General features: G+C 36.4%; 1 protein-coding gene and 1 long non-coding RNA gene across 9 annotated transcripts in view; one reads left to right on the forward strand and one right to left on the reverse strand.

Annotated features, from left to right (window-relative positions):
• Positions 1-351: 351 nt before the first annotated feature.
• LOC108966624 (ral GTPase-activating protein subunit beta) overlaps positions 352-11,067 on the forward strand; it is a 13,246-nt gene continuing 2,530 nt past the window's right edge. The window contains exons 1-13 of one of the 8 annotated variants that reach the window (XM_018929620.1): positions 353-1,036; positions 1,118-1,337; positions 1,571-1,600; positions 1,671-2,069; positions 2,130-2,390; positions 2,909-3,529; positions 4,982-5,086; positions 5,234-5,374; positions 5,430-5,973; positions 6,795-7,009; positions 7,453-7,707; positions 7,935-8,075; positions 10,243-10,872. In XM_018929620.1, the coding sequence (XP_018785165.1) occupies positions 845-1,036; positions 1,118-1,337; positions 1,571-1,600; positions 1,671-2,069; positions 2,130-2,390; positions 2,909-3,529; positions 4,982-5,086; positions 5,234-5,374; positions 5,430-5,973; positions 6,795-7,009; positions 7,453-7,707; positions 7,935-8,075; positions 10,243-10,872 (3,754 nt within the window). In that variant the 5' untranslated portion in view covers positions 353-844. Of the gene's footprint in view, positions 1,037-1,117; positions 1,338-1,570; positions 1,601-1,670; positions 2,070-2,129; positions 2,391-2,908; positions 3,530-4,981; positions 5,087-5,233; positions 5,375-5,429; positions 5,974-6,794; positions 7,010-7,452; positions 7,708-7,934; positions 8,076-10,242; positions 10,873-11,067 lie in introns of all 8 variants that reach the window. The other 7 variants (XM_018929622.1, XM_018929623.1, XM_018929624.1 and 4 more) reach the window with 7 other exon arrangements.
• On the reverse strand, positions 3,984-4,472 carry LOC108966625. The gene is made up of 2 exons (XR_001993197.1): positions 4,226-4,472; positions 3,984-4,148 (listed from the first exon to the last, which is right to left on the reverse strand). It is a non-coding gene; the product is annotated as an uncharacterized LOC108966625 (long non-coding RNA).

The raw sequence follows: 11,067 nt of genomic DNA on the forward strand, positions 1-11,067 counted from the left end.
TTTGTATACATATTTGAAAATTATGTACCAAAAGATAAAATTAAATTTTTTAAATATATTCTAAATATTAATTTCAAAATAAATACGCAAATGCAACTATGCACTACGAAAGAACGATCACGAATGCCGAAAAACGTCTCAGCGAACTGTTACGAATAAGAACACAAAGCGAGTTGCTGAAAAATATGTAATTTCACAATATCTCTTAACAGTTCGGGTAAGTCCATTTATATATGTATAAGTAGAAATATATACTTTTTTAACTTGCTCGAAACCGTATATTTGAATAAAACTATATTTTTACGCAATATTTTTGTTTTACATAAACTCATTTATTGGTGAATGCATAACTGTATTCCCATATATAAGTTGTGAAAATTTTACCAGACTAAAAAGCTAGTTAAAATTTGACATTTGGGCTTGTCACATTAAATGTCAAAATTTTATTTTCAACCGCCAGAATTTACATTTTGCTACCATTTGGCACACAGCCTTATTAATATGAAAATAATTGAATCATTTATTTGCTGCAGTCTGGCAACATAACTGTTGACGTATAAAAAATATTTTGCTCTAGCCAATCTGCTGTAAAATTATTATTAAAATAAAATATAAATGCTTTCAAAGATTTCTATTCTAACTTACAAGCTTATTAATAACGTAAACATGTTGTTGGAATAGACAAGTTCCCAAAGTCGTATACTTTACAAAGTAACTGAGAATGTCAGCTTGATTTGTTGACGCAATTTTTAGTGAACATTTGTAGCTGATCTCAATAGCTGCGCCCATTTGGTTTATTTTCAATATTTTGTATAAATACAAGAAATACGAAAAAATAGATAATATGTATTCCGAATGGGTTTCACTTTCTTCACAAATCTCGGCCGACAACTGTGCAGCGCAGTCTTGCAGTGTACTCAATAAATTTCCTGCCTCCGCAGGCCGTGAAGTAACAGTGTCTGTTGTACGTCAGTTGGCAAGTAATTTGGGAATTACTCAAAATGCTGAGCCGAGTCATTTAGTACGCGATGAAGAGGTATAGTAAAATTTTTGCAATCTATGTGTTGTGTTATGAATCCTATTTAGCGATGTTTATTTTTTTTTTTTTTTGCTGTAGGTTAACTGGTGTATGGATGTAATCTGTTTTGGTTTGTCACTACCATTGCAAGAACATGAGACCATAAAAGATTGCGTAAATGTTTACTGCGAATGGCTGACAGCTTTGCATCCACAGCCACGAATAAGTGTGCCAAAACCTATATGTGAAGATGCAAACATGTACTGCAGGAAGATCGTCAGCCACTTCCATAACTTGTTTGTGCCACGCCAGGGGGAAAGTATGTTTAAATCCTGTGCAAAATTAATTAAATGCCAAAGATTATTAATATAAAGTAATAATTATTTGCATGATTTTCTTGAAGAAATATACATTTTTAGAATGAAGTTCTCAACTTTCAAAAATTTAACATTAAGTTGCCACTTTGTATATAGTACTAGAAATATTTACTTTTTAAATACTTACTCAACATAATTGTGCACATTATAAAACTGCTTTACCTTCCCTTTCAAGTCTTGCCATTTATATATCAAAATACGCTTGGTAGGTGCCCGATTTAATTGCTAAATATTTTGCTTGCAACACTATTGAACTACCAAAATTTTAATTCTAGGTGCTGATACCATTAACCGTCAAGCAGTACTATGCCACCGGGTCTTACGTACACTTCAGCAAATGGCACAAATCTCACAAACTATGGATCGGAAAACATGGGAGGCATTACTGCTCTTCTTGCTAGCCATCAATGAAGTTTTGCTAGCGCCACCCACAGTCAAAGATGATGTTGGCGATCAACTATGTGAAAGGGTGTTATCTGTGCTCTTCGAGGTTTGGCTCTTAGCATGTGTGCGTTGTTTTCCTTCACCTTCACTGTGGAAAACACTGCAAGAGTCATGCGCCATGTGGCGTCATCGTTTGGCCTTGATTGATCAATGGAATCGTGTTAATCTCGCTTTAACTGCACGTCTGCTCGAATTTACATATGGTCCTGCCTTTCCCGAATTAAAAATATGTATGTACTTTATAGACAAATTATATTGAACATTTTAAATTAATATTTGTGCATTTCCAGCTGAAGAGGATGCACAGCTAATACCTGCAGATATGACGAATGACTGCGTTGCGCAGACATGGTATCGCTTGTTGCGCACAATTGGCAATCCGACAGCATTATGCTCGCCTCATGTTATCAGCAAATCATCGCATTTTATGCAGTGGGCCCTCACCCATGACAAAGGTGCTGAAACCTACCAGCATCCATGCTTGCAGGCGCTGCCACAAATATTTCTGAAAGCAATCAAAGGAATTTCCAATCAAGTTGACGCATTTCTGGGTAAGCAATTAACTGTAATAATCTACCAACGAGCGATTTACAAAGTGACGTTAGCTGAATGTGTTTCAAATTAGAATTTAGTAAATACCTTAAAATGTTCGCCTCATATTTGGCATTTTGTTAAATACGCTATTTACAACGGTGGCTTAAACATCTGCCATTCAAAGATGCCAGTTTTTATGAAGAACTCGAATATTTTTAATATTTTTTACTGCTGTGAAACTGGCTGTAAAAATTAGAATGCATCGGGTTCTCATATAAAAAATTAAGGTCTTTTAAAATATACACACATTTTATGTTCTTAAGTATTGTAGTTTTTAAGTCACTTACATTTTTAGTCTACATTATGTTATAGAAACTTTCATAAATGTTTCATATCGTATCAATTCCTAGCGTAAGATGTTAAGCGTCGCTTTAGATATCCTTAATCTCTATAATCTCTTTATAACCTCTGTCAATGTATTTCCAAAACAAAACAAAAAATGCTATTAACCGCGTCTGATGCGCAAACACCATAGGCATTTATCAACCACCGCCGCATCAAGCGGAAGACGCAATCACAAATTTACTTGATATTCGCCTCTCACTCAACGAGGCGACCGCCTCTTCGGTCACAGCGGGTATTCATAGTTTTTTTCAACACGGCAGTAATGGCGCACTAAACTCAGGCGGTGTCGGCGCAGCTACCGTTGCTACAAATAATGCACAACAACAACAGCACCACCATCATCATCACTATCATCCGCACTTGCATTTGCATGGTGCAGGGCATTTTTTGCGTGACAACTTCATTAGCGGTTCGGCCAGTTCAGCACTGAACGCCATTATGGGTCATCATGGCAGTGCGTCAACACCAGCGAGTACTGGTGCTCATACTGGTACTGGAAGCGGCAGTGCAACGGGCAACACCAGCGGTAGTGGCAGTCAATCGGCTGGTGTTGTCGGTTCGATAACATTTGGTACACCGTTGAATGCCGTTACCACTACTACATCGGCATCATCGTCGGCTGTGGATGGTGCACAGCAAAGCGCACCGTTGCCATATTCACCCACACCACCGTTGCAACGACGTTTGGCGAAGAGCTTTAGCGTAGCACCAGCACTGGGCAACAACAACGTTAATGTAACGCAACAAAAGGGTGCGCGAGTCTTCAGTCTTGCTATTAGACTGCGTGTGTTTTTTTTTTATCAGTTTTTTAAGCGCACAATTCACTTGCTTGCTATACTCACTACATTGGTTATTGATTTAGTGTCTAATTCTGGCTTATTTTATGATTTCCATACACATGTCCAATAATAATTTAACTTTTCACAGCAAAGTTAACTGTAATAAGTTAAATGTTTGGTAAAGGCACGTAATATTCTTCAAAAATAAGAAAAATTATATGCGAGAACTTTATTTTGATCGGTGGGTTTGTTAGGCAGCTATAAGCTATACTAGTTCAATCTGTACAATTTGTTGGTGGTTTTTAGCAATTTATTGCACAATAATACCTGCCAAATTTCTTGACGATATCTGGTCAAATAAAAAAGTTTTCCATAACTTGTTTTCGAACGTTCAGTTTGTATGGCAGCTGTAAGCTATAGTGGTCCGATCTATACGATTTGTTGGAAGATTGTATTGCCTGGGGCAATAACGTATGCCAAATTTTGTAAAGATATATTCGCAAATGAAAAAGTTTCTCATACAAGCACTTGAGTACGATCGTTCTTGCAAATCTTTTAAGCGCTTACTTCCGTCACTTCCACATAAAATGTCTTGAAATATTAAATTAAGCCGTAAATCTTAAAAATTATGTTTGTTAACGCTTTGCTGTGTTAAGTTAATGACTTACGGAATTTCTTAGTTAATCAATTGCATGATTCGTGTGTTAAACCAGTTAGCCGCGCAGAAAGCCAAATGTATTCCTTCATTATTAATCATAAATGACTTGTTAGAACCACTTTTTAAAACCACTATTATATATTTGAAATTTTATTTGCTTTCAAAGTTTATTCTCCAGTCAAGGCTTGCTGCATTTTAGTAGTGTTTAACTCTCCACTTTGTTTCAATTTTACTTGTAGTAGGTTTGTAGGTACATATATATGTATGTTTTGTTTTCTGTTATACATATATTTAATAAATATATGTTTATTTATATATTATAATTCATTTTGTACTTTTTGGAATTAGTTTCTTTAAGTTTTTTGTTGTATAATTTTTAATGATTTATCGTGTGTTGTAACTAAATCAGCGCGCTGTATATAACCGCTACAGCAGCCTGTTGCACCACTAGCCACTTGTAAATAAATATTTTCGAATTTTTGAAATTTTGTCTGCTCCAGGCTTAGTTTCATGTACATGATATCAACAGGTTTACGCCCACCATATTTTTTTTTAGTTTTTTTATCTCTAGTAGCAACTTATCATATTTGTTGTAATTGCTTATAAATTTTACAACAACAAAAATAATTTACTCTTATGTGTGGCTGTCTTTGTTTGTATGTATGTGTAAACATCTTGTTGTTGCAATTGCTGTGCCTAACACTTTCCAATAATTTTCTGTATGATATCTATATTTTTGTTTTTGTTGTCACCGCACACACTTTAGGCTTGAGCAAAGCCGCGCTTATCGGCATAACCGGTGCACGTTTATCCACAACGCAAGCACCACTCACACCCACGTCTGGTCCGCCATCCTCTAATAGCCTAACATGTAAGTTTAACGGCAATTTTTTCCACCGCAAATTACAAAAACAAAAAAATAATATCCTGAAAACGCTTGTTTAAAATTTACAGCAACAACATTATATTCTTTCAATAATCCACCCATAATTAAATGTTTGCTTTTCTTCTTGTTTAGCGCTGCCTTCGCTGGGCTTCGAAAATCGCCCCCCTTTGGCTGTTGCGCGGCCCAAATGCAACAGCATTTTGCACTTATTTGGCGAATGGCTCTTCGAGGCGGCGCATATTGGTGGTGATGCTTGGTTCATGAACACAAAGAGTAAGTTATATTCAGCTATATTACTTATCACTTTATAACTGTTTGTATATTTTAGAACAAGCTACCGAGGCTAGCAAGCGACCGTCGTCTATGATCATGGAGAATCGTAAGGGCAGTATTTCGCTGTCGCAACCGAATTCGTTGAACGATCCGAACAGCTTGCCGCCCTCATTAACGATCGATAAGTATGAGTCAGGCCGTGCGGAGGCTATAGGCACGCTGTGTAAGATATTTTGCGCTAAAAAGACTGGTGAGGAGATACTTCCTGTCTATTTGGCGCGTTTCTATATGGCACTGCAGCAATGCTTGAAAATAACCGAAGCTAAGGAGTGTGACGAAACATTGGCAAGCATTTTGTTGAACTCTTCGGATCTATTTCGACTCGAATTGAATGGAGTGCAAGTGCTATTGCCCGGTTTTATAAGCGCCCTGGAGATTGTTTTACCAGATAAGGATTTGAAGATTAAAACACAGGCAATGCATTTCAACAAAACCGAGCTGCGACGTGCATCGATTAATATATTACTCTCAATTCTTACCTTGCCGTTGCATTTTCAAACGCTACCCATACGCGATTTGACGAATGAGTCGACTGAATGGTGAGTGCTTAGAGTTAATTATTCCCTGAACATGGTTTATTAAGTATTAAGTAACACGAAGTTTGTAACGTATAGAGGGGAACGTCAGAGGCCCCGTAAAATGTCCTTACCCATGACTGTCGGGTCTACGTAACCGGAGCGGACCACAACTTTTTTTATCCTTCCAAGGACTGTGAACTCGGCAGAATTCTATCGTTACAACAAATATAAGTGAAGTGCTTGACGAGCTGAGTCGATTTAGCCATGTCTGCCGATTCATCCTTCGTTAAACCACAACGGACTCTGTACATAAGCGAACTATTTCTTCAGTTCATAAGATATCAGTCTCAAATTTTGCATACATCCTTTTCTTTTCAAGAAGCTGCTCATTTATCGAAACCGCCGATATCGGTCCAATATAGAGTATAGCGGCTTTACAAACTTATTAGAAATGTATTCTATTCGAAATTCAGATCTACTTTATAATTTTTCGAAAGTTGTACCACCCTGTAYCAGAATAAATACGTACAATTTTCGTTTTTGCTTTCTACAACTTAAAAGCTAACGAATATTTTATTCGAAAATTGGCTTGAAAATCCGAAAATCGAGTTACGGAATATAAAAAATCCGCATTCGAGTAATACAACAGTATAAATAAAACAGAATAGGCCCCCAGATCTGAATGCTATAGCTTATAGCTGCTATGCAAACTAATAAATCAAAATTCTTTTTTATGTGGAAAACTTTTTCATTTAAAATATATCGTTATAAAATTTGTAATACATTATTGTCCCCGGCAACTCTACAATATCTCTACATGTTTATGTAATCTTTCTTTTCAGCGTCATTTCTTTCATACAAGTTAAGCCACGCTTAATCAATATACTTATGAACGCCTTGCAAGTGGAAACTGATGCTCAGAACACGCACATGCTGCTTGGCGGCCTGCTGCTGACTGTGCAAGATGCGGTCACCTTTGAGGAGACGGAATTGGTTGGCACCGAGCATTTGCATGCCGCTTCACCCACGCCGTGCGATACGAATCTACTGAGTTCGGGTATGGTGAAAAATCGTAGTAAAACAAATATTTAGCACACAGGCAGCTCTTGATATACATTCTATATTATTTTATACTATAATTTTTTATTATATCATTTGTGTAAATACACTCGTCATATTGCCTGGCTTATACGGCACATTATTCGTAAATTAAACGTCAGTCAAATACAACGCGCTGTCAGCGCTTAAATGTTTTCATATTCGATATTTATAGTTATATTTTTTTTTTTATTCATTTTGTTTTCTTTTCTTTTTTTTATGTAAATTTGTGTGTGTATATGTGAAAAACATGAACAACGTTCCAATTACCATGTAAATACGTGCCACACACTATCATATCAACCGCTCATAAACGTCAATCCACAAATGTAAAACGCAATGTCACCACTGCAACACATATACCGACACACTCGACACTTCTCGTCACATGCGTGTGCACAGCTTGCTCAGAACGTTCCGCATCGATAGCCAGCGCGGGCAACTCAAGTTTGGGTGGTCACAGCAATGCCACCATTGGTGCAACGGGCGTTGTTGGTGGCGCTAACGCCCCCTTGACAGCCGGTACGGGCGGTGCTGCTGTTTTCGGTGGTTTCGCTGGACGTGATAACGTATCACAACATGATTTCCCCAGCCTTACCGTATCGGATGATTTCCCCATGGAGTTGCTACAAGAATTTGAGAGTGCTTCAGTTTATGGTAATTTTCCTTTGCAATCGCCTTTTATTTTCCTTACCCAAAATAACTATTGCTCCATATTTATTCTGTTACATTGTGTATTTACTGTTTTGCCTTATTTCAAATTGTTTATAATTGTTTATTGCTTTACCACGCTTGCCTAGTACCAATGTGTTTGTACTGTGTCAATTTGTCTCGAGTCGCAGATAAGCATATATTTCTCATGCATCTCTTATTTTTTTATATAGATAATGCGCACGCCTTATTCGTACGCGCCACCTATTTGGTCTGTCATCGTTTGATTTCGTCGTGGAAAACCGATTTGAATGTTTCATTGGCCGCCTTGGAATTACTCTCCGGCTTAGCACGTCTACACATACGTGACTCAGGTAAGCATACGCAAATCTCACTCACTGCTATGGTAATGGTATGAATTGGTTGTGGATTAAATTATTTACCTGCGTCAACTGCTATTCTCCATTTCATTCTTGGTTTATTTATTTACTGTCAATTTGTCTGGTATTATACGCAAGTTGTTTATGCATTGCAAATCGGTATTGAGTGTTGTATTTGTATAAATAAATATACATATACTCGTATATACGATACACTTTTGACATATGTATGTATCAAAATAGCTAGTTTACAGTTCCACAAATAATTTTGTGGAAAGTTGTCGTATTAAAAAGCTTTAATCAGTTAAAGTTTTGGATATGTTCCGGTTATGTGGGCCTAACTATGATGGAAATTGAGTACAATTCTAAACAACTCGACCCTTATAGTTGTGTGCTTGCTATATCAAACATTTTTTTTATTTCATACCCGCTCACCCATAAAAGGGCTTTATATTATTTTTTATCGGCCAGTTTGTATGGCATCTATAAGCAATAATGCTTCGATCTGAACAAGTTCTTCGGATATTCTAGCGATGTGTTGGATAATAATCTACTCGAAATTTCGTCCATAATAAAGAAGTTTTTGTATGGCAACTATATGCTATAGTGGTCTGGTTTGAATCATTTCTTCAGATATTGTAACAATATTTTAGATAGCATGCTATGATAAATTTCGTTAAGATACCCTGTTAACTAGAAAAGTTTTCCATACAAAGACTTGAGTTTGGGCGCTCCGTTTATTTGGCAGCTATATGTTATAGTCGTCCGATATCGTCGGTTCCGATAAATGAGCAGCGTCAAAAGGACTTGTGCAAAATGTCAACGCGATATCTCAAAAATGAAAGGCCAAGTTCGTATATATACGGATGGACAAATCGAGACATGACTAAATATGTATATACCTTGTTCAGTGTATAAATTACAAATTTAAATATTGCCATTTCATCTTTCAAAAACTTGGTTGAATAAAATATTTTTGAACGTGATTGCGAGCAGACTTCTAAAATATCCATTGTAATAAATAAAAAAGTAGTCACCTCGCATTTTTTAATGTCCTCATCTCTTCATCAGTTATACTGAATGATCTGCCATTAGCCGAATTCTATGTATTATTTTAGTTTATACCCATACCATTAACATAATTGGTCTCATTGTGTGTATGTATGCGTGCATTGATGTAATATACTGTTATTTATATAATTCATTATATAACAGCGATATTTTCCATTCCATTGTCTTCTTGTTCCTAACTCATATTCTCATTACAAAAAAAAAAAAGTTTTATATAATAAACCCAAAATTTTCTTCTCTTATTTACTCTCTTTTTTATTGCTAAAACTATACACACAATCAATAAATTGAAACCGCCCACAATTAACATTCACACACCCCCCTTTTCACTTGTCCATTGAAAATTTACACCCCACCATATACAAATACTCCTACTGTGTCCTTCTGTGTTGCATATCCCTTGTCATTTTCCACAAACAACATATGACTCTGTACATAACATTGCTTGTAAACTGTATATACAACGCCGCCGCCGCGCAGCCAGGAAATTTACAACCGGTAATTAATGGCATTTCTATATTTACTAACAACATTTTCGTTCTTTCTCTCTGTTTCTTTCTCTCATTTTCATACAAATCAAACATATCATTCTCTGATTTCTTGTATTTTCCTTTGCGCTCTGTTGCCTACAACACTTTCCCTTCACACACACACATATATATACATATGTACATATGTGCATACACAAATGCATTTATAACTGCTATTTGTATATTTTATTTGAAAAAAAATATATACATTTTTTTATTTATTAACGGGCGAAACGGGTTAATTGAATAAAACATTTTTCATGTTTTTCTTTGTACATTTTCTTCATCAAATCAATCAATATACAATAATACTCGCACACTTTCAACAAAAAAAAAAAAAAAAAAAAAAAAAAAAAAAAAAAAAAAAAAAAAAAAAAAAAAAAAAAACAAAAAAAAAATCAACTCAATAAATTGAAAAACATAATTGAATCGATTGTAAAACACATGAAAATTGCAACAAAAAAAAAAAAATCGTTTTCAAAATCAAAAATCAAAAATCAAACAATTCGAACTCAATCAAAACAAAAATCAAAAAACCAAATCAATTCAAACTCACGTAGAATCCTTAGTTAAAATTGAAGAACCAAGTCAAAATTTAACTATAATATCCACAGACGCGTTAGAATGTAAGCGAGCGGTGAAATGGATCTGCGATTATATTTGTTATCAGTGCTCGCGTCCGCCACCAGCGCATAGCAAAGATTTGCACAGCACCATCGTCGCGGCCTTCCAATGCACCTCGGCTTGGTTGATGCAGCATCCGTACTTGCTGCAAGACAAGGATTGCCTACAGACAGTGTTGGAGGTGGTCGAACTGGGCATATCGGGCACCAAGAGTGTCGGTAAAAGTGGTGACATACCGAAATTCAAGGATGAGAAGGAATTAAAGCCCGCCTCGATGCGTGTGCGTGATGCAGCCGAAAGTTTGCTTACAATCATACTCGAACAAGTCGGTTACTTCCCTGGTGAATGTGGTCCGGAGTCGATATCATCGTTGCTGGATGAAGTGGCCTTGATGAAGCACTGTAATTCAATGCCAGACAGTGCCGCTGGTAGCGTTGGTGGCACGTCCATAACAACCGAACAGGCCATAGCGAAGTTTAAGTATTTCGTCACAGAGAATTCGACAATATTGGCGCTTTTGGAGGAGCCGCTTGGCAACGCTGAAGATCCGCAGCCGACAGTGACACGTGAGTTGATAGCTGTTAGATTTAGACTACGAATTTAAGTAGAAACTCTTCCACTACTTGTGGCCTGAGTAAGCGCTCGACCACTGGCTGGAGCTAAATATGTAAATATACGCCTTAGAAAGCTCTTGTAAGCTCTAAGCACTAAATTATTGTAATATTTTATTTTTTTAATAAAAAAAAAATTATTTTATTTAT

This window comes from Bactrocera latifrons, unplaced genomic scaffold (assembly GCF_001853355.1).
Source record: "Bactrocera latifrons isolate USDA-ARS-PBARC rearing strain unplaced genomic scaffold, ASM185335v1 scaffold_167, whole genome shotgun sequence".
Taxonomy (NCBI): Eukaryota; Metazoa; Arthropoda; class Insecta; order Diptera; family Tephritidae; genus Bactrocera; species Bactrocera latifrons.